The 27,112-nt window shown below is 44.2% G+C and overlaps 1 protein-coding gene across 1 annotated transcript in view; it reads left to right on the top strand.

The window, feature by feature from the left end:
* Positions 1 to 761: 761 nt before the first annotated feature.
* Positions 762 to 27,112, top strand: part of LOC138667662 (membrane-spanning 4-domains subfamily A member 4A-like) — a 149,974-nt gene continuing 123,623 nt past the window's right edge. The window contains exons 1-2 of the mRNA XM_069755788.1: positions 762 to 892; positions 19,995 to 20,330. Of these exons, the coding sequence (XP_069611889.1) occupies positions 20,007 to 20,330 (324 nt within the window). The 5' untranslated portion in view covers positions 762 to 892; positions 19,995 to 20,006. The remainder of the gene's footprint in view (positions 893 to 19,994; positions 20,331 to 27,112) is intronic.

Here is a 27,112-nt window from a genome sequence, read left to right as displayed (position 1 = left end):
CCATTGAAAAAAAAACAAAAAAAACGGAAGCTTGTTTTTGCGGTGCACCGTAACTTCCAGTTTTGCAAAACGCCATTTTTTTTCCAAAACTTTTGCCATAGTATTGGAAACCCGAAAAACGGCGATCCTCAAGTTTTTTGCGTCCGTTATTGCAGCAGACCGTGAAAATTGCAGCAATACGGCCCGCAAAAAAGGCCCTCAATAACGGGCTGCAAAAACCACGGTAAGTGGAAAAGAAACCTAATAGTCACAATATGGTGCCCCTGCTCCACGTTATCCCTGAATGCTTTATTAAACCCCTGCAATACAAAAAGGAGATAGCTCAAAAAAAATTGTATATACACAAAAAAGGCCTCAGTTTGAATCATGAATTTACGGCCTTAAAAACATGTAAAAAAAAGTATATTGATTTACAAATATTTGGCAGTAGTCAGGGATATATAAGTTCATTAATTCATAGAAATGACAATGCCAGGTATACCTCCTACACCTGCCATTAGTGGGGGTAACAATATTCCCCACAGATAGGTAGGGTGATCTCTAGGGAATTGATAGTCCCCACTATTGTGCATATACATTTATGTCTTTATTGATGTGTAACCTTGTATGGAACTAATTGATTGTACCTCCTCTATGCTTAGAAATATTTTTTTGAGTGTTGTACTTTTATATATGAATAAATGTTATTTTTAGTGGTCTCTTATCTCTTTGTAATACAATTCCAGATATCATTTTTTTTATTGCTGTTCAAAGGTTGGATTTTTCTTTCTTCCTGGTCGTTAAGGACTAACGTCATGCTGTACAGCAGTAAAACTGGGATCAAGATCAGATACCATTAATGTGAGCAGGGACTTTCACACCGAGGAGACACAAAAGAGGAAGACACCTCAATGTGAGTAAGCAGTGCCTGTGTGTATTATATCGATTCAATGTATGGCTTTTAGTGTGTATATATGTTTCCGATTTTGATGTATTCCAAAATATTGTTTCAGAGTTCTAAAATATATCTTGTTATCCAAGCTTACAAGGTCTGTGTGTACTCCATGTGAATATTATAGGGTAAGGAAATGAAGAATTTGAGAAAAAAGTGATGCAGTAATTACATTTTTACTTGGTTGCATAAAACAACCTAATAAATCATTATATAGCTATAATGTATTGCTAGCTAAAGATCATATCAGCTAGATGTCCCCTTAATTTTGTCAATCCTCCCACGATGTACAGTGTATTGCACTTATTAATAATTGTATTAATTGGTAATTACTAGGAGTCAGTCCTTTTTCAGTGTTTTCACTCTGTAAATAAAAGTAAGTCTCGGAGATAGCAGTGCGAAGTATGAAAATTTTCTGCACTGCATATTCATATCATTTAGAGACTGTGAACTTGTATTATGTTATTATAAGAGTCCCGGGAGAAGCCCCGTCCTAACTCTGCCCTAACGTTTCTGAATGTTATTAGCATCACAAAGCAATTCAAAATTTTCATAAGTACTAAATTACAGAATGGGAAAGAAAATTTTAATTTCCAAATATAATGCTGTTGCAAGGCAGGGTAAAATATTGGAGACATAATTCTTTTACATTTCTGGGGTTAATAATACATTATGCAGTAGTCATGCTAAGGTTGGTGAGATGAATAATTTATTAATTAGAGATAAACAAACCCATGGATGTCTGTTCAGCTGGTTCAGGAGGACATTTTTTTTTAACCCCTTCATGACCCAGCCTATTTTGACCTTAAAGACCTTGCCGTTTTTTGCAATTCTGACCAGTGTCCCTTTATGAGGTAATAACTCAGGAACGCTTCAATGGATCCTAGCGGTTCTGAGACTGTTTTTTCGTGACATATTGGGCTTCATGTTAGTGGTAAATTTAGGTCAATAAATTCTGTGTTTATTTGTGATAAAAACGGAAATTTGGCGAAAATTTTGAAAATTTCGCAATTTTCACATTTTGAATTTTTATTCTGTTAAACCAGAGAGTTATGTGACACAAAATAGTTAATAAATAACATTTCCCACATGTCTACTTTACATCAGCACAATTTTGGAAACAAAATTTTTTTTTGCTAGGAAGTTATAAGGGTTAAAATTTGACCAGTGATTTCTCATTTTTACAACGAAATTTACAAAACCATTTTTTTTAGGGACCACCTCACATTTGAAGTCAGTTTGAGGGGTCTATATGGCTGAAAATACCCAAAAGTGACACCATTCTAAAAACTGCACCCCTCAAGGTGCACAAAACCACATTCAAGAAGTTTATTAACCCTTCAGGTGCTTCACAGCAGCAGAAGCAACATGGAAGGAAAAAATGAACATTTAACTTTTTAGTCACAAAAATGATTTTTCAGCAACAATTTTTTTATTTTCCCAATGGTAAAAGGAGAAACTGAACCACGAAAGTTGTTGTCCAATTTGTCCTGAGTACGCTGATACCTCATATGTGGGGGTAAACCACTGTTTGGGCGCACGGCAGGGCTTGGAAGGGAAGGAGCGCCATTTGACTTTTTGAATGAAAAATTGGCTGCACTCTTTAGCGGACACCATGTCACGTTTGGAGAGCCCCCGTGTGCCTAAAAATTGGAGCTCCCCCACAAGTGACCCCATTTTGGAAACTAGACGCCCCAAGGAACTTATCTACATGCATAGTGAACCCTTTAAACCCCCAGGTGCTTCACAAATTGATCCGTAAAAATGAAAAAGTACTTTTTTTTCACAAAAAAATTATTTTACCCTCAATTTTTTCATTTTCACATGGACAACAGGATAAAATGGATCCTAAAATGTGTTGGGCAATTTCTCCTGAGTACATTGATACCTGACATGTGGAGGTAAACCACTGTTTGGGCACATGGTAAGGCTCGGAAGGGAAGGAGCGCCATTTGACTTTTTGAATGAAAAATTATCTCCATCGTTAGCGGACACCATGTCGCATTTGGAGAGACCCTGTGTGCCTAAACATTGGAGCTCCCCCACAAGTGACCCCATTTTGGAAACTGGACCCCCCAAGGAACTTATCTAGATGCCTAGTGAGCACTTTAAACCCTCAGGTGCTTCACAAATTGATCCGTAAAAATGAAAAAGTACTTTTTTTTCACAAAAAATTTATTTTCGCCTCAATTTTTTCATTTTCACATGGGCAATAGGATAAAATGGATCCTAAAATTTGTTGAGCAATTTCTCCCGAGTACGCCGATACCTCATATGTGGGGGTAAACCACTGTTTGGGCACACGGCAGGGCTCGGAAGGGAAGGCACGCCTTTTGACTTTTTGAATGGAAAATTAGCTCCAATTGTTAGCGGACACCATGTCGCGTTTGGAGAGCCCCTGTGTGCCTATGCATTGGAGCTCCCCCACAAGTGACCCCATTTTGGAAACTAGACCCCCCAAGGAACTAATCTAGATGCATACTGAGCACTTTAAACCCCCAGGTGCTTCACAGAAGTTTATAATGCAGAGCCATGAAAATAAAAAATAATTTTTCTTTTCTCAAAAATGATTTTTTTAGCCTGGAATTTCCTATTTTGCCAATGGTAATAGGAGAAATTGGACCACAAATGTTGTTGTCCATTTTGTCCTGAGTATGCAGATACCCCATATGTGGGGGTAAACCACTGTTTGGGCGCACGGCAGGGCTCAGAAGGGAAGGCACGCCATTTGGCTTTTTAAATGGAAAATTAGCTCCAATCATTAGCGGACACCATGTCGCGTTTGGAGAGCCCCTGTGTGCCTAAACATTGGAGATCCCCCACAAATGACCCCATTTTGGAAACTAGACCCCCAAAGGAACTAATCTAGATGTGTGGTGAGCACTTTGAACCCTCAAGTGCTTCACAGAAGTTTATAACGCAGAGCCATGAAAATTAAAAAAAAAAATTCTTTTCTCAAAAATGATTTTTTAGCCCGCTATTTTTTATTTTCCCAAGGGTAACAGGAGAAATTTGACCCCAAAAGTTGTTGTCCAGTTTCTCCTGAGTACGCTGATACCCCATATGTGGGGGTAAACCACTGTTTGGGCACACGTCGGGGCTCCGAAGGGAAGTAGTGACTTTTGAAATGCAGACTTTGATGGAATGGTCTGCGGGCGTCACGTTGCGTTTGCAGAGCCCCTGGTGTGCCTAAACAGTAGAAACCCCCCACAAATGACCCCATTTTGGAATCTAGACCCCCAAAGGAACTTATCTAGATATGTGGTGAGCACTTTCAACCCCCAAGTGCTTTACAGAAGTTTATAACACAGAGCCGTGAAAATAATAAATACGTTTTCTTTCCTCAAAAATAATTTTTTAGCCCAGAATTTTTTATTTTCCCAAGGGTTACAGGAGAAATTGGACCACAAAAGTTGTTGTCCAGTTTGTCCTGAGTACGCCGATACCCCATGTGTGGGGGTAAACCACTGTTTGGGCACACGTCGGGGCTCCGAAGGGAAGTAGTGACTTTTGAAATGCAGACTTTGATTGAATGGTCTGCGGGCGTCACGTTGCGTTTGCAGAGCCCCTGGTGTGCCTAAACAGTAGAAACCCCCCACAAGTGACCCCATTTTAGAAACTAGACCCCGCAAGGAACTTATCTAGATGTGTGGTGAGCACTTTGAACTCCCAAGTGTTTCACAGACGTTTACAACGCAGAGCCGTGAAAATAAAAAATAATTTTTCTTTCCTCAAAAATTATGTTTTAGCAAGCATTTTTTTATTTTCACAAGGGTAACAGGAGAAATTGGACCCCAGTAATTGTTGCGCAGTTTGTCCTGAGTATGCTGGTACCCCATATGTGGGGGTAAACCACTGTTTGGGCACACGTCGGGGCTCGGAATTGAGGGAGCACCATTTGACTTTATGAATACAAGATTGGCTGGAATCAATGGTGGCGCCATGTTGCGTTTGGAGACCCCTGATGTGCCTAAACAGTGGAAACCCCTCAATTCTAACTCCAACACTAACCCCAACACACCCCTAACCCTAATCCCAACTGTAGCCATAACCCTAATCACACCCCTAACCACAACCCTAATTCCAACCCTAACCCTAAGGCTATGTGCCCACGTTGCGGATTCGTGTGAGATTTTTCAGCATCATTTTTGAAAAATCCGTGGGTAAAGGGCACTGCGTTTTACCATGGATTTCCAGTGTTTTTTGTGCGGATTTCACCTGCGGATTCCTATTGAGGAACAGGTGTAAAACGCTGCGGAATCCGCACAAAGAATTGACATGCTGCGGAAAATACAACGCAGCGTTTCCGCACGGTATTTTCCGCACCATGGGCACGGATTTGGTTTTCCATATGTTTACATGGAACTGCAAACATGATGGAACACTGCTGCGAATCCGCAGCGGCCAATCCGCTGCAGATCCGCAGCAAAATCCGCACCGTGTGCACATAGCCTAATTCTAAAGGTATGTGCACACGCTGCGGAAAACGCTGCGGATCCGCAGCAGTTTCCCATGAGTTTACAGTTCAATGTAAACCTATGGGAAACAAAAATCGCTGTACACATGCTGCGGAAAAACTGCACGGAAACGCAGCGGTTTACATTCCACAGCATGTCGCTTCTTTCTGCGGATTCCGCAGCGGTTTTACAACTGCTCCAATAGAAAATCTCAGTTGTAAAACCGCAGTGAAATGCGCAGAAAAACCGCGGTAAATCCGCAATAAATCCACAGCGGTTTAGCACTGCGGATTTATGAAATCCGCAGCGGAAAAATCCGCAGAGGAACAGAATACGTGTGCACATACCGAAACCCTAACCCTACCCCTAGCCCTACCCCTACCCGTAACCCTACCCCTAACCCTAACCCTACCCCTAACCCTACCCCTAACCCTATCCCTACCCCTAACCCTACCCCTAACCCTACCCCTAACCCTAACCCTACCCCTAACCCTACCCCTAACCCTAACCCTATTCTAACCTTAGTGTAAAAAAAAAAAAAATTCTTTATTTTTTTATTGTCCCTACCTATGGGGGTGACAAAGGGGGGGGTCATTTACTATTTTTTTTTTATTTTGATCACTGAGATATAACCTATCTCAGTGATCAAAACTCACTTTGGAACGATTCTGCCGGCCGGCAGATTCGGCGGGCGCACTGCACATGCGCCCGCCATTTTGGAAGATGGCGGCGCCCAGGAAAGAAGACGGACGGATCCCGGGAGGTAAGTATAAGGGGGGGGGGGAGATCAGGGCACGGGGGGAGCGTCGGAGCACGGGGGGGTGGATCGGAGCATGGGGGGGTGGATCGGAACACAGGGGGGGTGGATTGGAGCACGGGGTGGGGGATCGCTGTGCAGGGGGGTGGATCGGAGCACGGGGGGGGGGAATCGGAGCACAGGGGGGATCGCTGTGCGGGGGGGTGATCGGAGTGCGGGGGGGTTTGATTGGAGCACGGGGGGAGAGGACAGGAGGGTGGGGGAGCAGAGCACAGGACGGAGGGGAGCGGACCACAGATCTGGGGGCTGGGGGGGCGATCGGTGGGGTGGGGTGGGGGCACATCAGTGTTTCCAGCCATGGCCGATGATATTGCAGCATCGGCCATGGCTGGATTGTAATATTTCACCAGTTTTTTAGGTGAAATATTACAAATCGCTCTGATTGGCAGTTTCACTTTCAACAGCCAATCAGAGCGATCGTAGCCACGGGGGGGTGAAGCCACCCCCCCTGGGCTAAACTACCACTCCCCCTGTCCCTGCAGGCCGGGTGAAATTGGAGTTAACCCTTTCACCCGGCCTGCAGGGACGCGATCTTTCTGTGACACAGCATATGCGTCACAGGTCGGATTGGCACCGACTTTCATGACGCATACGCTGTGTCACAGGTCGGGAAGGGGTTAAAGTCCGGTTTGGGTCGTGAATTTGACCGAAACTTGATCCTGAACTCCAAACCACATCTAAGTCAATGGGAATCCAAACTACTGTGCTGTACAATAGCTATATAATGGTCGTAGTAAGTGCTAAGGGGCTGCAACTGTGGGTGAGGCCAGTACAATTTCCCTGCAAACAAATGTGGAAAAAAAAATCACTTAAAGGGGTTCTTTCGCCATAGTGATCATGGTAAAATAGGAAACGCTCAAAATATGGTGATGCAATAACTAGCTTTCGCAATAAAAAGCGTCTGATAATGTGTGACCGCAGCAAAACATAAAAACCTGATATAAATCTGGTATCACTGTAATCGCACCAACCTGAAGAATAAAGTTACCTAATCACTTATACTACATGAGGAATGGTGTAAAAAATAAATAAAACCAATTCTTCACATGCTGTTGATTTTTTTTATTCTGCCTCCCAAAGATCACAGTAAGGCTTGGCGCACATTTATTGTGCTCTATGCTGAGCGCTTACACCCGAGTTTCTATGTAAATCACTGAAATAAGAGATTCAGACAGAACCCACGGTGGAAGATTCCCTATAATAAGGCAGATGCAGGCACTGTGGACGCCATAGGACCTGTTCTTTTGAAGATTGCATAAAAGTGCCATTGGCCACAGTTTTATGCAATTCTGAAAAGGACACCGCTGAACAGAAGCCAGACAAGGTCCAGAGTAAATCTGCTGCCTCATTATAGTGAATGGATCCCTCGGGGGATTCAACTGAATCATGTCCCTCACGTCCCCATAGTAAGTGCTCAACATGTAAAATGTTCCCAATAAAAGCTTCAACTCAGTCTACAAAACAATCAAGTCACCACTCAGATCTGTCATTTGTTAACGAAAATATAGAGGGCTTCCAAGTTACTGGTAGCAGAAGGGCTCTGGAAAAGCTAAATGGCTCCTCGTTCTCCAAAAGAAATCCAGCAAATTATTGTGACTAAACTACATTTAGTGCCCACATATTTGCCATTTCTGTGAGCCCATCTACTTTATACAGTCATGGACAAAAATTTTGAGAATGAGACAAATATTAATTTTTCCAAAGTCTACTGCTTCATTTTTTCTAATGGCAATTTGCATATACTCCTGAATGTCAGAGTGATCAGCTTAACAGCAATTACTTACTTGCAAAGTCAATATTTGCCCAGAAAATGAACTTAAACCCCCAAAACACATTTCAACATCATTGCAGTCCTGCCTTAAAAGGAGCAGCTAACATCGTTTTAGTGATTGATCCATTAACACAGGTGTGGGTGTTGATGAGGACAGGGCTGGCGATCAATCAGTCATGATTAAGTAAGAATGACATCACTGGACACTTTAAAAGGAGGCTGGTGCTTGGTATCATTGTTTCTCTTCAGTTAACCATGGTTATCTCTAAAGAAACATGTGCAGCCATCATTGCACTGCACAAAAATGGCCTAACAGGGAAGAGTATCACAGCTACAAAGATTGCACCTCCGTCAACAATCTATCGCATCATCAAGAACTTCAAGGAGAGAGCTTCCATTGTTGTCACAAAGGCTCCAGGGCGCCCAAGAAAGACCAGCAAGCACCAGGACCATATCTTAAAACTGTTTCAGCTGCGGGATCGGACTACTAGCAGTGCCGAGCTTGCTCAGGAATGGCAGCAGGCTGGTGTGAGTGCTTCTGCACGCACAGTGAGGCGGAGACTCTTTGAGCAAGGCCTGGTTTCAAGGAGGGCAGCAAAGTAGCCACTTCTCTCCAGAAAAAACATCAGGGACCGACTGATATTCTGCAAAAGGTACAGGGAGTGGACTGCTGAGGACTGGGGCAAAGTCATTTTCTCTGATGAATCCCCTTTTCGATTGTTTGGGACATCTGGAAAGCAGCTTATTCGGAGAAGAAGAGGTGAGCGCTACCACCAGTCTTGTCTCATGCCAACTGTAAAGCATCCTGAAACCATTCATGTGTGGGGTTGCTTCTCAGCCAAGGGAATCGGCTCACTCACAGTCTTGCCTAAAAACACAGCCATGAATAAAGAATGGTACCAGAATGTCCTCCAAGAGCAACTTCTCCCAACCGTCCAAGAGCAGTTTGGCGCCCAACAATGCCTTTTCCAGCATGATGGAACACCTTGCCATAAAGCAAAGGTGATAACTAAATGGCTCATGGAACAAAACATAGAGATTTTGGGTCCATGGCCTGGAAACTCCCCAGATCTTAATCCCATTGAGACCTTGTGGTCAATCATCAAGAGACGGGTGGACAAACAAAAACCAACAAATTCTGACAAAATGCAAGCATTGAATATGCAAGAATGGACTGCTATCAGTCAGGATTTGGTCCAGAAGTTGATTGATAGCATGCCAGGGAGAATTGCAGAGGTCTTGAAGAAGAAGGGTCAACACTGCAAATATTGACTTGCTGCATTAACTCATTCTAACTGTCAATATAACCTATTGGTACTCATAATATGATTGCAATTATATTTCTGTATGTGATATAAACATCAGACAAACACTAATAAAAACCAGAGGGCAGCAGATCATGTGAAAATATAATTTTGGTGTCATTCTCAAAACTTTTGGCCATGACTGTAGGTGTGTGTCTCCAGACGCATGATCTGGGCATAATGGACTGGTGGTGACTGCAACGTACTGGTCACTACAACAGCAGTTTGCAATTTTCACTTAGCAACATGCTCTGCTGCTTGTTTGTGGAAAACACGTATGGAGTCAAAATCGTCACTACATCTGTAGATAAATTCCCAAAGGGTTATAATTTCCAAAATGTGGTCACTTGAGGGGGGTTTCTGCTTTTCTAGCACTTAGGGGCTTTTCATATGGAATCCGCAAACTATTCTATGAAAGTCTGCACTCTAGTAGGCAAATAGCACTCCGTCCCTCCCGAGTCTCTCTGTATGGCAAAGTAGTACTGTACATCCACATATGGGGTATTTCTACATTCAGCAGAAATTGTGGGAGAAATTTTGGAGCCATTTTTTACTTACTTCACAGTATTGAAAAGTAAAACTTGAGGCTAGCGCGAAATTTTGGTGGTAAAAATGTAAAAAAAATGTCTTCACTGCCCAATGGTATAAAAGTCTATGACACACCTGCTGTGTCAATATAATCACTGCACCCCTAGATGAATTCATTGAGAGGTTTAATTGGTAAAATAGGGCCACTTATGGGGGGTGTAAGATTGTAGTAGCATCATACGCAGTGAAGAGGTAGTGACCCACAAAATTCCCACACAAAAGTCTCTTTAATGTGTTTCCTCACAGCATTAAAGTCCAATTCACATAAATGAATATAACTTCAGTGTATATTAACAGTGTTCAGTTCACACCAGTTCATAGCAATACATATAATGTTATTTAGATTTGCGGTCCCTAAACAGGTCAGACTTCGCTTGTCCAGTTTCCCTTGGTGACCGCACGCCATATTACAGTCTCCATACACACAGCCTCATATGTTGCAGACATTACACATGCCAGCCCTCCTCTGACTAGTTCTCGTGGGTGTCCTGCATCGCTGTATCACAGTCTCTTTACTCACACAGCCATATACAGTCCAGGATATCCACCGGATAGCAGCCGGGCACCATATCCACCTGTTTGAAATTGTTACACATGCTAGTCCTCTTTCAGGCACAGAACATCCACCTTCTGGCACATGACTGTCCACATCCGAGACCAGTTACCATGGACAACTTGGATCACTGTATACGCTGCGGGTGCCAGGCTATTCAGCTGCCCTAAATGCTGGCTCTGCTGGCCTGTGCCTCCATGCACTCAGCCAGCTCTCTGCAGGCCTCTGCTCTGCACAGCAGCACACACCAGACTTACACTGATGTGCACCTCGCACACCTGACACAACCCACCCATACCCCTTACTACAGGGCTTTTAACACACACAAACCTGTGGCCACATGGAAAACCCTTATCGGAAATCCATTGACTCCCATGCACACCTATGGACTTCATCCGTCTGCATGCACAACCTGGGAAGAAGACAGCGACCCCTACCTCTGACATGAGTCACTGCCTCACATTGCAATCACAGCTACACCTGCGACTGCCATGCACACCTATGGACTTCATCCGTCTCCATGCACATTCTGGGGAGCACAAACAGTGCTCCCTTAGCTGTAACAGGGGTCACAGCCTCATAGGGGGGCACCCTCACACAAGTGCAGCAAAATCTGCACTGAAATATGGTGTTACTTCCCTTCTGAGCTTTGCACTGTGGCTCAAAAGCAGTTTTCGACCATATATGAGCTATCGATGAACTCAGGAGAAATTGAACAACAAACTTTGGGGTCCATTTTCTCCTTTTGCCCTTGTGAAAATACAAAATTTGAAGCTTAAATAGATTGGGGGTTCAAGGTGCTCAATACACATCTAGACAAGGTCCCAAATGGGTCTAGTTTCCAAAATAGTGTCATTTGTTGGGGGTTTCCACTGTTTAGGCACATCAGGGGCTCTCCAAATGCAACACGGTGTCTGGTAATTATTCCATTAAGTTTTGCATTCAAAAAAGTGAAATGGCGCTCCTGCCCTTCCGAGCCCTGCCATGTGCCCAAACAATAGATTTCAATTCACATATGTGGCATCAGCATGCTCAGGAGAAATTTCACAACAAATTGTATGGTCCATTTTCTCCTGTTACCCTCATGGAAGTTTAAAAAATTAGGTGTAAAGGAAAATTTTTGTGAAAGAAAAGTAAATGTTTATTTTTTCCTTCCACGTTCCCAAAATTCCTGTGAAGCACCTAAAGGGTTAATAAACTTCTTCAATGTAGTTTTGAGTACCTTGAAGGGTGCAGATTTTAGAATGGTGGCTATCGTATAGTAGACATGTGGGAAATGTTATTTATTAACTATTTTGTGCGATATGATATGACTCTCTGATTTAAGGGCATACAAATGAAAAGTTTGAAAATTGCAAAATTTTCTAAATTTTAACCAAATTTCCATTTTTTCATGAATAAATGCAAGTCCTATCAAATACATTTTATCACTATCATAAAGTACAGTATGCCATGAGAAAACAGTCTCAGAATCAGTGGGATCCATTAATGTGTTCCAGAGTTCGGAGTTGTGACCTCATAAAGTGACAGTGTTCAGAATTGTAAAATTGGCCTGGTCAGGAAGGTGAAAACTGTCTTCGGAGTGAATAGGTTAAAGCAGGCAACCAGGCCTGAATTAGGGCTTATTAGCATTTGTCTGGATAAGGCGATTATGCACCTTTATTGTTGGGCCCCTTAATATTTAATCCACAGAGCATGGGAAACAATACCTACACAGAAGATTACACCAAATTTCAGCCACATACCTTGGGGCACAATACCCCCACAGACACGGATTCAAATTCACCCCTAGATGCAATGGGTATCTGAATTGTGTGCTGAAAAATGGCAAGTAGAAATGAACAAACCTTTCACATTTTGGATCACATAGGAAAATATCCCAGTGTTCGCCGAACATGTTCATTGAACATACAGAACCACATTGACTTCAATGGGAGGCAAAACCAAATGCATAGACAACACCTTTTAGGGGGGGGGGGGCAAAAGGCTGCCAAAACAGCTACAATTAAGGGCAGGCACCGGGAAAAGTGGCATCAATTAACCCATCAATTGCGCTATAAATAAATAATTTAAAAAAAATGTACATGTATTTTTCATAGCCAGCCAGGCAAAATAGGCTGCAACCCTTAACCATCCTTGCTAACGCTGACAGCTATCAAGAATAGAGGGGTTCCCATGCTCTTTTTTTAATTATTTAGATAAATAATTTAAAAAACTGGTGTGGGGTCCCCTCCATTTTTAACAACCAGCCAAGCTAAAACTAACAGCTAGGACATTGCATTCTCAGGCTGGTAATGGGGGATATGGATATATGCTCCCCCAGTCTAAAAATAGTAGCCTGCAGCCACCCCACAAAAGACGCATCTATTAGATGTGCCATTTCTGTTCCTTTTACATGGCTTATCCCACTTGCCCTGTGGCAGTGGCTAGTGGGGTTGATGTCACCTTTGTATTGTCCAGTGAAATCAAGCCATGGCTAAAGGTACCTTCACACATAACGATATCGTTAACGATATCGTTGCTATTTGTGACGTAGCAACGATATCGTTAATGAAATCGTTATGTGTGACAGCGACCAACGATCAGGCCCCTGCTGGGAGATCGTTGGTCGCTGAATAAAGTCCAGAACTTTATTTCGTCGCTGGACTCCTGCTGACATCGCTGGATCGGCGTGTGTGACACCGATCCAGCGATGTCTTCACTGGTAACCAGGGTAAACATCGGATAACTAAGCGCAGGGCCGCGCTTAGTAACCCGATGTTTACCCTGGTTACCATGCTAAAAGTAAAAAAAAACAAACACTAGATACTTACCTACCGCTGTCTGTCCTCCAGCGCTGTGCTCTGCTCTCCTCCTGTACTGTCTGTGAGCCGGAAAGCAGAGCGGTGACGTCACCGCTCTGCTTTCCGGCTCCCAGACAGTACAGGAGGAGAGCAGAGAAGCAGAGCGCAGCGCTGGAGGACAGACGGCGGTAGGTAAGTATGTAGTGTTTGTTTTTTTTTACTTTTAGCATGGTAACCAGGGTAAACATCGGGTTACTAAGCGCGGCCCTGCGCTTAGTTACCCGATGTTTACCCTGGTTACCGGCATCGTTGGTCGCTGGAGAGCGGTCTGTGTGACAGCTCTCCAGCGACCAAACAGCGACGCTGCAGCGATCCGGATCGTTGTCGGTATCGCTGCAGCGTCGCTTAATGTGAAGGGGCCTTTAGTAATGGAGAGGCATCTATAAGACGCCTCTCCATTACTAATCCTATAGTTATATTGTAAACAAACACACAGCCAGAATAAAGTCCTTTACTTAAATGAATGCCACAGAATCATTTAATGAATCACGTCAACATCCATTCCATTGAAGCTATGGTCTCCTGTAATAAAATAAAAAATAGAAAACAACCATATCCTTCAGCTGTCGTCATTCTGTCCCACGCCGTAATCCATGTCTGGGGAAAACAGTTTTCAACCTGGACAGTGCCAAGATGTGACTGTCCAGGCAGAGAACCACTGATAAATGAGCTTCGGGGAGCACAGCCTCAATGACTAGCGGTGACATCACTGAGGTTACCTCAGGCACTGAGGCTGCATTTCCAGCCGGGCCCCTGAACTGCAGGGGAGACCCTCTAAAAAGAATGAAGTGGAGTCCCCCTGTATTTAATAACCAGCATAGGCTAGGCAGACAGCTGTGTGCTGATATTAAAAGCCTAGAAAGGGGCCATGAATTTTGGCCCCTCCCAGACTAAAACCATCGGCTATCAGCCATAAGATGCGCCAAATCTGGCACTTTGCCACACCCTTCCCACTTACCCTGGTGCATTGGCAAGTGTGTGATAGTTGGGGGGGGTTAATGTCACCTTTGTATTGTCAGGTGACATCAAGCCCAGAGGTTTGTAAGGGAGAGGCATCTATAAAACGCCCTCCATTGCTAACCCCCATAGTCATACTGTATTAAAAAACACACACATTTAGATGGCAGGCTGCATTGTTTCTTGATGTGACTATACAGCCTGCCATCCAGCAGAGACACTGAGCAGCATGTGCTTCCGCTGCTCAGTATCTCATGGTGAACTCCTATGACCTGACTGAGGTCACTGTGAACATGAGAAAAAAATGTCCTGTGTTAAACTGTGCTCATGTGTTGTATGAGGCGATGAGCTGGAAGGCAGAAGTGATGCTACAGTGCTGATAAACGAGTAGAAGCAGGTTGAGAACGCTGAAAGCACACACACACAATGCACGCACTTTCAGAAGCAAATCAGACAAATTTGGGTAATTCTTCATGAACATCTGCCACCAAGTTCAGCACGTGCGCCAGGCAAGGGATATGCGTCAATCTGGCTAGGCCCAGATCTTATACCAGATTTAGGTCTATATCACAAACCACCAGACTGGGATTCAGGTTCATGGGCACAAACCACTCATCTGTCTACTGTTTGTTCCCTGTTGCCTCTCCACTCTGTCCCAGCAGCCTCTACATTGACCCTGGGGGCAGTTCATTAGTAAGATGTAATGTCCCTTCCTATGCTAACCTGTTCACATGTCTGTTGTAACATGGACTTTGCTTGTGATAGCATTGTGCAGTGCACACATTATCTCGTCAGAGACATGTGTCTGCAGGGCAAGGATGGAACACCTGTCAAAGTAGTGGTGGCTGGGAACAATGTACTGCAGGACAGCCACCAACATCGGTTTTTTAAACTGTGGTCTCCACCATCTGTAATGGCATTATTTTAAACACTGGTATTTTAAAAATGCTGACATTCAGGCACATGGTTCTTTGGTGTGTAGCATGGAATTTCCTCTTTCTCTCAATGGTTTCAGGGATTGAGAGCTGAAAACTTCCATGTGACAGTGGAGATATGGTCAGTGACACTGCTGGTGGTGGTGTTGCTGTCACACCCTGTTTGTGACATGGCAGGTGGCCCTGTTGAATCTAGAGGAAGAGGCCGAGAGCATAGCAAAAGAGAGAGCAGGAGGATACTCAGATTTGGCATGACTTTTAAAATATGTACTCCACTGCACTTTGTGCTTGGATTTGAGATGCCTCATCATGCAGGTGGTACTCAGGATTGGAACATTTACGCCTCACTTGAGGCTCTGATGGCATGGCCTGCAAGCCACCTGTTGCCTGTCATTCGGGGGGTGTAACTACAACAGGTGCAGGGGTTGCAATTGCACCTGGGCCTTGGAGCCTAGGGGGCCCTAAAAGTCCCTTTTGGCCTATAGAAAAAGACTATTGCCATTAAAGATTTAAAATATTTGGGGGCCCCGTTGGAGCTTTCACATCGGGGCCCATGAGTTTCAAGTTACGCCACTGCTGTTATCAGTACATTGCATAAAGAAATCTGAAGAAATCTCAGGGAGCTAGATTTTGGGAGCTCATCCCATTGGTGTGGAGGTCAGTAGCAGACGATTTGTCAGAGAACTAGATGTTTATGCAACAGATCAATAGTATTTTTTTTTCTGAGAACTAGATTTTTATGTAATAGACCAATATGGTTTTTTCCAGAGAACAATATTTTTATGTAAAGACCAGTAGAAATTTTTGTCAGAGAACTAGATTTTTATGCAGCAGACCAATAGGATTTTTTTTCAGAGAACAATATTTTTATGCAGAAACCAGAAACAGAAACCAGAAACATCAGATAGGGATTATATACATTAGGTAGGACTGCTCTATATGGGTATACCTTGATGATTGGTGGAGCAGCTTAGTATACATTTTTTTTGCAAAAAAAGTATCAACTAAATACCCTGTTTTTTCCATCTTTTGACTAGCACTTGCTTATTACTGTGATTTTTTTTACAACAGAGTATTTTTGACCTCATTGTGCTCTTTTGTGTCATCAAGTTTCTTGGTGGTGTGTGAACAGGTTCCTACAGACTTGTTCATTGTGCAAGTAGCCCATTTGTTTCTGGTTCTGTAATTGTTCTCTTGTTTCTACAAGACTAGGGAGTCCACCACTCCTTAGGGGTCATTTGCATCAAAGCTGTTCCATCCAGCATGTCCACATGAAAATTCCCTCTCTGGACCCTGCTTATAAAGGTACTAAACAGATGATCAGGTTTTTAAATACATCAGAAAGGGATTATATACATTAGGTAGGACTGCTCTATATTGGTATACCTTGACGATTGGTGGAGACAGCTTAGTATACATTTTTTTGCAAAAAAAGTATCAACTAAATACCCTGTTTTTTTCCATCTTTTGACTAGCACTTGCTAATTACTGTGATTTTTTTTACAACAGAGTATTTTTGACCTCATTGTGCTCTTTTGTGTATTCAATATTTTTATGCAACAGAACAATAGGATTTTTTGTCAGAGAACTAGATGTTTATGCAACAAACTAATAGCAATTTTAGTTAGAAAACTAGATTTTTATGCAACAGAGCATTATGATTTTTTGTCAGGGAACTGTATCTTTATGCAACAGACCAATAGGATTTTTTGTCAGAGAACAAGATTTTTATGCTACCGAGTAATAGGATTTTTTCACATAGCGCTACAGGTGTTATGGCCAGACCACAAGGCTTTTATGGCACAGACCACAAGGCTTTTATGGCCAGACCACAAGGCTTTTATGGCACAAACCACAAGGCTTTTATGGCACAGACCACAAGGCTTTTATGGCACAGACCACAAGGCTTTTATAACACAGAGCACCAGGATACACAACTATGGTATTGCACACAGGAACAGACTTTTGGTGCAGTCTACACAATGCTGCTATGAAGCAAAACAACAGAAGAACAAAACGATGATGCATAGGTCAAGGTAAGTATAAAAGTAACAAAACTTTATTTAGAAAAATATACAGAACAAAACGTGAAAAAGTGGATGCAACCACAGTGCATGTAGACAATCCAAAGAAACGGGATGGTTAGACCGTGGCAAAAATATCATAAGTACTGAGTATCCCTTAATTAAAGTGCAATCATGCATATAATATCAATGGGTACGAATCATGCTGTTGGCCCCTAGTATAAATAAGTAAATCACAAGCCAGGTGTACCGGCCTACACTAAGTCAGGAGGCATGTCACAGGCAGATCAATACAATAGAGAAGTAACATACCCAATTCTCGGTGAAGTGGATCGCCAGGGACCATCACTGGGTGGGGACGCAACAGGAGGACAGCGGTCACCACATCACCCCAGACCGCTGGCCTCCTGTTGCGTCCCCCCAGTGACGGTCCCTGGCGATGTGACATGCCTCCTGACTTAGTGTAGGCTGGTACACCTGGCTTGTGATTTACTTATTTATACTAGGGACCAACAGCATGATTCGTACCCATTGATATTATATGCATGATTGCACTTTAATTAAGGGATACTCAGTACTTATGATATTTTTGCCACGGTCTAACCATCCCGTTTCTTTGGATTGTCTACATGCACTGTGGTTGCATCCACTTTTTCACGTTTTGTCCTGTATATTTTTCTAAATAAAGTTTTGTTACTTTTATACTTACCTTGACCTATGCATCATCGTTTTGTTCTTCTGTTGTTTCGCTTTATAAGTTATTGATGATTTGGTCTTCTGATTGTCCTATTTCAGTGACATTTGGATTATGTTTATTTTTAAAAATGATGACCTGAGATTTACAATGTCACTTCAATTTTTTATTAAAAGATTATTCGCGCTGGTATACCCTAAATATTAGATAACAATCCAATTGCCAAGGTAAGTTTTATAAATTTCAATCGCATATGCAGTGTAGTCTGGATGTTCACATGGGTGTATTCCCACAACTCGTTCTTTCTAATCAATAGTCCAATGTCCGATTATCATACAGTCAATACCCCTGTCAGACTATCAATGTTGTTTGCCAAATAACACATACTACAGTCCCCTGTTAAAATATACACTCAAATAATGGTCAATACCTTAAACGGTGAAGATCAGTCATCTCCTGACTGGAAGAAGTTTTCCAGCTGTACTAAACAGCTCGTGCAGACTTTTGTAGAAAGGCGTGATGCCGGAGAGCTGCCCCGGCCGGTGGCAGCTAACTTCGGGTGTTGGATTCCAGTAGGTGGCGGAGACCCTGCGTCCTGGTTCGGCGGCGCCGCGAGGTGCGAATAGTGTAAGCGGCGCATCTAGGACCTGCGTGACGTCAGTGATCAGGTGACCGCCCCACGTGACCGTGAAACTCCGTACGGATCGCTGTAAGGACCAAAACTAACCAACGCGTTTCGAAAACAACTGTTTTCTTCCTCAGGGCTGGTCTCAACAGTTGTTTCGAAAACAACTGTTTTCTTCCTCAGGGCTGGTCTCAGCCCTGAGGAAGAAAACAGTTGTTTTCGAAACGCGTTGGTTAGTTTTGGTCCTTACAGCGATCCGTACGGAGTTTCACGGTCACGTGGGGCGGTCACCTGATCACTGACGTCACGCAGGTCCTAGATGCGCCGCTTACACTATTCGCACCTCGCGGCGGCGCCGAACCAGGACGCAGGATCTCCGCCACCTACTGGAATCCAACACCCGAAGTTAGCTGCCACCGGCCGGGGCAGCTCTCCGGCATCACGCCTTTCTACAAATGTCTGCACGAGCTGTTTAGTACAGCCGGAAAACTTCTTCCAGTCAGGAGATGACTGATCTTCACCGTTTAAGGTATTGACCATTATTTGAGTGTATATTTTAACAGGGGACTGTAGTACGTTTTATTTGGCAAACAACATTGATAGTCTGACAGGGGTATTGACTGTATGATAATCGGACATTGGACTATTGATTAGAAAGAACGAGTTGTGGGAATACACCCATGTGAACATCCAGACTACACTGCATATGCGATTAAAATTTATAAAACTTACCTTGGCAATTGGATTGTTATCTAATATTTAGGGTATACCAGCGCGAATAATCTTTTAATATTTTGTTTCCTTTTTACAATCTGGTGGTGATTGTTTTAATTCGCTGCAGGTATCTACATACCCTATATCACCAGCGCCGCTTTCACTTTTGTTTATATATCACTTCAATTTTTGTTGGGTTTTTCCTACAATGCTACTATGGCACACAGGAACAGTGTTTTCATACACAGAGCATGAGGCATATATGGCACATAACAGGAGCCTGAAATGGCACAGAGAACCAGACTGGTGAGACAGCCAATCACAGCCATGCCAGTGCTTGGCATGTCTGTGATGACTCCAGATGTGCCCACAGCCTAAAAGTTTGCAGATTCACTTTTCTGCAGCCTTTTAACATGCTTTATTCGGCTTGAAAGCCCAAACAGGAAACCGGATTTTCGGTTAAAAGTTCGTGTTCAGGGTCTGAGCACGGATACTAGGAATCCGGTAAAGAACCCGAACTTTCCAGATCAGGTTCATTTATCACTACTCTTAATAACAAATAACTAATAACAGATTAACTTATATTCCCCGATCTCCTATTTCTTCAGACTATAGTTTTTTATATTAGTGTTGATGACCTGCATGCAAAAAATCCTAAATATTCCTCTAACTGTTTAAAAAATGTTCTGCAGTATTTAACCATATTTTCTTATCTACTGTATATAGTAGTGTTTCATTCATGACTAATATTTGTGATTTTTCTGCTTCATTTCTTTTTCAGTAACTTTTTAAGATGCAAAAGCCAACGATGTCGCCAATGACACCTGTCAATGGCTTTGTGGCTCAACCTAATAGTCCTCCTCCAAATTCAATACCTTATCAGTTCCAGTCGAACATGATTCCTGGACAAAATGCACCCAATCAGTATTCATCAATGCCACTATGGAATGTGACAACAAACGTTGAGCATCAACATTTTACCCCAATGACCGCACACCAATGGAATGCTCAGCCTGGAATGGCAATGCAAAGTAATCCAAATTATATCATACCTCAACTTACAAATCCCACATCATGGCTTCAGACGTTTGAAAAAGGAAAACCAAAAGCTTTAGGGGTAAGTTTTGTGTTTTAATTGACTGTACAAGTAAAAAATCATCCCACTGAAATGTAGCAGTGGTCACTTTCATTGATTTTCCCCATAAAAGGTGATTAATGTATGACCACAATTAAAAGTCACAGAGGATGAATTGTGAACTCACATCTTTTGTAACAAAATGAACATCAACTATAATCTTTATTATTGCTTACCAATTTATTTAGTTTGAGTTGTCCAGATAAAGAGTTGTGGCGTCTTTAAATTTGCCATGACAGGCTACTGAATAAACGATTAACCTAGCTGTAAATCATAGGGTAAAAGTTGTAGTGCTTAGGTAGGGCTAAGTGTCATGCCGGCTTTGGACTCTGTTAACACTGGAGAGTCTGATGAGCAGTCTTAGACCTTCCTGTTGCTCAGCCTCAGTTTGTGCGTTGACGGTGGTTTGTTCTCTGATGTTCAGCTTTGCAGGAGTTAACTTTTTGATTAGTGTCAATTGTAGGCTGATGGTGCTGGGAATGCCTTCCCCCTTTAAGTATGGCCCAGAACATTCTTGGATGCCGAATATAGAATTTGCGTGCCTCTTGCTTACCGGTCCTGTATTGGAGTAGCGGTTTATACTCAAATCTTAATTTGGAGTCTGGTGAACTATACTTTGTTGTTTGTTTATTTCTCTTTTTGTATTGTGTTCTCTCATCACACATATTGTGTCATCCTGATAGTTTGCTTTCTGGTGCAGTTTATTTTATCCCTGTCGGTCTTTATCAGTGTTTTTCTTTACGCCTCACCTCCTGAGGTGGGGGTTGGGGGTTTAGCTCAGGGCTGGACAGGAGATAGGGACAGGTCGGTGATGCAGGCCTCCCTACCATCATGGGTACCCCTGAGTTAAGGAAAGACAGAGCTCCCCTAGCCTGAGGGGCAGTTCAGGGGTTCAGGTTCCTTATCTCCTGTTTTCCCATTGCTCCCCATGATGAAAGCAACTGATCCTAAAGAGGGAAGATGTATTAGGTGACACCAGTGCATTATGTCTGGAAGGAGTAATGAGTTGTGAATAAAAAGCTAAGTTTGGCATCAAAAGGGGAAGGTTGAGTTTGAAATCTACTGGATCCACAAGTAGACCACTAGATGTTTAGACCTGATGCTTAATTTACTTCTACAGGTATGGTGTGCTGGAACCTGACAAAGCTGAAATTCCTACACTGAGGTCTGCAGAAATCACAATGATTTCTATGAGGGGAATGGAGATAATGTTATACAGAGTTAGCTAATTCAGTAACTACTATTCAGAAGGGGAGATCAGGGACAACTGACTGCAGTGCTGAGCTTCAACCCAGAGGGATGGAGAGGGTTGACATATCCTAACTCTGGAGAACTTTAGAATCTACATTTAGAAAAAGAAGTTTCAGAAAAGGAGTATAGAGAAAAATATGACTAATTTCTGATGTAACAATAATGCTGTTACTCACAGATAGCGATGGGTGAACCTGAAGACTTAAGTTCAGAGTCCGTAATGAACAACTAGTATTCGGGCACAGACCCTGAAAACAGATTTCACAAGGAAATGTTACTGTTTGGGTTTGGCACTCCGAACATTGGGTGTTTCCGACACTCTTAGCTGCATGACAGTGCGAGAAACACCGGCGGCTTTGATCAGCGGTAAGATCATTACTGATGGTCACAGAGCTGAGGTTCCCATGTTATCAGATGACAATGTGAGTAAGCAGCTGTGACCAGCGATAAAATTTTTACCTCTGGGCATAGGTGTCAGCTGATGAGAGAGTACTGCTCTCATCAGTCTATGCCTACCGTTGCTGAGTACAGGTGCCACTGACGGGAGTATTCATCATCAGCACCTGTGCTATAAATAAATTAAAAATGACAAGGAAAGGCAAAAATGACAATTGCGGGGTGCATCCCCCAGCTGTCAGATTTTTCACGGCTGGTTATAAAGAACAGAGGGGTTCCGACGCAGTTTTTTTTTTTAAAGTATTTAAATAAATCATTTAAGAACAGCAACATACTGTAGAGTACCCCCCATTTTTGCCCATTGCCCCTGTAAAAAAGAAAAATAATGAACAAACATATCTCACTGGTCTGACGTGAAGATAATCCATACTGTCCAACGACGATATGCATTATATGGATAGCGGTCACATCAGGAATCGCTCCTGCAATGTCTAACACTGAGCTGCCATGAGAAAAATTACCGGAGTTCAAAACAGATGAACCACAGTAACTTTGCGTACCCCGCCTTTTAGGTTACTAAGGTGCACAGCCTTAGGTGTCCCGGCAGCTGCGATGCCCAGAAACCACATAGCAAACTTTGAGGGACATTTTACGGTTACTGAAGTTTCCAGTTGCTGGAACTCCTGGATCCTGTGAACTAAGGAGTTCATCAGGTTTGAACTCCGGTGAACTTTCTCATGGCAGCTCAGCGTTAGACACAGCAAGACTAGTTATGCTCCTGTCAACGTGATCCAGCTGGCAGGGATGGAGTTCAAATAATTGATGTGACTGCTATCCAAATCATCCAGATCGTTGTGGGACAGTATGGATAATGTTCTTATTGGACAGGTGAGGGATATGGTTGTTTATTATTTTTCTTTTTTTACAGGTGACAAGGGGATTAGTGGATTAGGTGTAAGGTGAGTATCATAGTCGTTTAGTATTTTCTATGGCTCCTTACCAGCCTGAGAATACCAACCCCCAGCTGTTTGCTTTAGCTTGCCTGTCAAAGATGGGGGGGACCCTTTATCATTTTTTAAAAATATTTATTTAAATAATTTTAAAAAATGGCATGGGGACCCATTTTTTCTTGATAGCCAGCCATGATAAAGCTGACAGCTGATAGTTGCAGCCCGCAGCTGTCAGTTTTGCCTGTGCCGGTTATCAAAAATAGAACAGACCCCACATCATTTTTTTTTCATTTATTTATAGCACAGGTGCTAGCTGATTAATCCTCCCATAGTGGCGCCTTCACTTTCTGGTTTCAGTGACATCAGGCGTAGGCTGATGAGAGTAGTACTCTGTGATAAACGTTTTACTGCTGGTCACAGCTACTTGCCATCTCCATGTGCGGTTCCACCATTACTCCAAAGCAACATGCCCGCTGCCTTGGAATCATACTTTATTCTGAGCTTTCATTCACCCCCCACATCCGATCACAGGCTCGCTCTTCTTATCTGCATCTCAAAAACATTTTTAGAATTCGCCCTTTTCTTACTTTCGACTCTGCAAAACTTTCACTGTTTCACTCATTCATTCTCGTCTGGACTATTGTAACTCTCCACTAACCGGCCTCCCTCTTACCAAACTCTTCCCACTCTAATCTGTTCTGAATGCTGCAGCCAGGATCATATTCCTCACCAACCGCTACACCGATGCCTCTACCTTGTGCCAGTCATTACACTGGTTACCCATCCACTCAAGAATCCAGCACAAAACTACTACCCTCATCCACAAAGCACTCCATGGCTCAGCACCACCCTACATCTCCTCTCTGGTCTCAGTCTAGCACCCTACCCGTGCCCTCCGCTCCGCTAATGACCTCAGGTTAGCATCCTCAATAATCAGAACCTCCCACTCCCTTCTCCAAGACTTTACACGTGCTGCGCCGATTCTTTGGAATGCACTACCCAGGTTAATACGATTAATCCCCAATCCCCACAGTTTTAAGCGTGTCCTAAAAACTCATCTGTTCAGATTGGCCTACCGCCTCAACGCATTAACCTAACTATCCCTGTATGGGCCATTAAAAAAAAAACATAATCAGGTTCCTCGCATCATGTTCTCATACACTTTATGCAGTTAATAGCCCTCTGTGTCTTTACTGCTACATAATTAGGCAGTTAACTGGTTCATGCAGCTTTACATGAACACCTGATCCTTAAGGTACCTTCACACATAACGATTTCGTTAACGATATTGTTGCAACATCATGCTTTTTTGTGACGTAGCAACGATCCCGCTAACAATATCTTTATGTGTGACAGCGACCAACGATCAGGCCCCTGCTGGGAGATCGTTGGTCGTGGGGATTGATCAGGACCTTTTTTTGGTCGCTGATCACCCCGCTGTCATCGCTAGATCGGCATGTGTGACGCCGATCTAGCGATGTGTTCACCTGTAACCAGGGTAAACATCGGGTTACCAAGTGCAGGGCCGCGCTTAGTAACCCGATATTTACCCTGGTTACCATTGTAAAAGTAAAAAAAAAAAAAAAACTACATACTTACATTCTGATGTCTGTCACGTCCCCCGGCGTCAGCTTCCCTGCACTGTGTCAGCGCCGGCCGGCCGTAAAGCAGAGCACAGCATTGACGTCACCGCTCTGCTTTACGGCCGGCGCTTACACAGTGCAGGGAAGCTGACGGCGGGGGACATGACAGACATCAGAATGTAAGTATGTAGTGGTTTTTTTTTTACTTTTACAATGGTAACCAGGGTAAATATCGGGTTACTAAGCGCGGCCCTGCGCTTAGTAACCCGATGTTTACCCTGGTTACCTGGGGACTTCGGCATCGTTGAAGACAGTTTCAACGATGCCGAAGTCTTTCCCCGGATCATTGGTCGCTGGAGAGAGCTGTCTGTGTGACAGCTCCCCAGCGACCACACAACGACTTACCAATGATCACGGCCAGGTCGTTTCGCTGGTCGTGATCGTTGGTAAATCGTTTAGTGTAACGGTACCTTTACATTCTGGCTGGTCTGAATAATTAAAGCAATCAGGCTCGGACTGGCCCACCGGAGAACCGGAGGATTCTCCGGTGGGCCCTGGCACTGACACCTGCTGGCATACTGACCAGCAGCTGCCTAGGGCCCCCACTGCTCCAGGGGCCTCTTGCCAGTGGCTATAGGGCCCCTGGGTCAAGGGGGCCCGCCCTGTGCCAGTAGCAGCAGCCAGGGACAGGATGTGTCCCCGCTGCTAAAGCAGAATGAATATTCACCCTTCCCCACGCCCCTATGGGCGTGGAGGAGTGAATTCCATTTCTCTTTAATAGCAGGCAGCATTAGCCGCAGGGTGCTGCTAACACTGCCCGCATGTAAAGCCCCACCACACACACACTCACAAAGTAACACACACACTGCACACATAAACACACGCAGGCACACAGACTCACACAGAGCAGCTCACTGGCTTCCAGCGTCCTGCTTCCTGTCTGAGGCAGCCCAGCTGGATGACGTCATCATCCTGCGTGCTGCTGTCTCCGTCAGAAAGCTTCCTGGAATGAAGAGGCTGTTGGGGTGAGCGGCTGCTGCAGGGAGGTGAGCTGTGCTGTGGTGTGTGTGTGCTGCTGCTGCAGGGAGGTGAGCTGTGCTGTGTGCGTGTGGTGTGTGTGTGTGTGCTGCTGCAGGGAGGTGAGCTGTGCTGTGTGTGTGTGCTGCAGGGAGGTGAGGTGTGTGTGTGTGTGTGTGTGTGCTGCAGGGAGGTGAGCTGTGCTGTGTGCCTGTGTGTGTGGGTGCTGGCTCATCATCCCCCCCTGGTGTCGTGAGATAAATCCTGGAGACGTGTGCATAGAGGGGCCCCTTGTGTGAGGCGTTGGGGCAGAGAGGGGCCCCCTGTGTGAGGTGGCGGGGCAGAGAGTGGCGCTCCCTCTGTGAGGTGTTGGGGCAGAGAGGGGCCCCCTGTGTGAGGTGGTGGGGCAGGGAGGGGCGCTCACTCTGAGGTGGCAGGGCAGAGAGGGGCCCCCTGTGTGGTGCTAAGATGTGGGCAGAGAGGGGCACACCATCTGTGAGGTGGCAAAGCAGAGCGAGGCGTCCCCTGTGTGGCATTGAGACGTGGGCAGAGAGGGGCGCCCCCTGCGTGTGTGGTGGCGGGGCAAAGAAGGGTGCCCCCTGCATGTGCGGTGCGAGGCAGAGAGGAGCCCCCTGTAAGTAATACCAGCTACAGAGCCTCACATTTAGTGTGCGCCAGTGAGGAGTTCCCCTTATACCAAACGCCCCTATGCACCATGTGAACTAGAAAAAAATGGCACCATACATAGTACCCGATAGTGACTGCCCCCATAGTTTGCACCAGTCCATAGTGCTCTTATAAACATTGGCAGCCATCATGTTCCTCTGTGCCCCAATGTTCTGTGTCACTGTAGATCAGTGATAGTGGAATCATCCAGCCTGGACTTCAGTGACTCCAGATTCCTGCCCCGTTCATCACATCAGGAGATGTGTCCTAGCGCAGCAGTCTGTCTCCTCTTAGGCCGGGGCAACACCTGTGCATATTGTCTCTTCTAAGAGCATCGGCTCAGTTATGGAAATACTCCAATCACACTTCTCTCAGAGAAGATGGAAAAGCAAATGTCTCCATTTTGTCAGTCTGCGGAAATCTGACTGCACTTCAGTGTCATCCAAGTGCAGATCAATTTTATACACGCACCCATAGGCTTGAATGAGTCGGTGTATGCCATCCGACTTGGGCAGCAATTTGCATTATGCATGAAAAAAGAGTTGCAGATCTACAATTCCCCATAGTGTAACATTAAAATACCACATAGTACTCGGCCATGTTATACGCTTGTGTGAGTGAGCCTTTTATAGTGTGTGGCAGTGTTGTACTCTGTGTGTGTGTGTGGCAGTGTTGTACTGTGTGTGTGGCAGTGTTGTACTGTGTGTGTGTGTGTGTGTGTGGCAGTGTTGTACTGTGTGTGTGTTTGTGGAAGTGTTGTACTGTGTGTGGCAGTGTTGTACTCTGTGTGTGCGTGTGGCAGTGTTGTACTGTGTGTGTGTGTGGCAGTGTTGTACTGTGTGTGTGGCAGTGTTGTACTGTGTGTGTGGCAGTGTTGTACTGTGTGTGTGGCAGTGTTGTA

Source organism: Ranitomeya imitator, chromosome 2 (genome assembly GCF_032444005.1).
Source record: "Ranitomeya imitator isolate aRanImi1 chromosome 2, aRanImi1.pri, whole genome shotgun sequence".
Lineage (NCBI taxonomy): Eukaryota > Metazoa > Chordata > Amphibia > Anura > Dendrobatidae > Ranitomeya > Ranitomeya imitator.
This window is presented reverse-complemented; position numbering and strand designations above follow the sequence as displayed.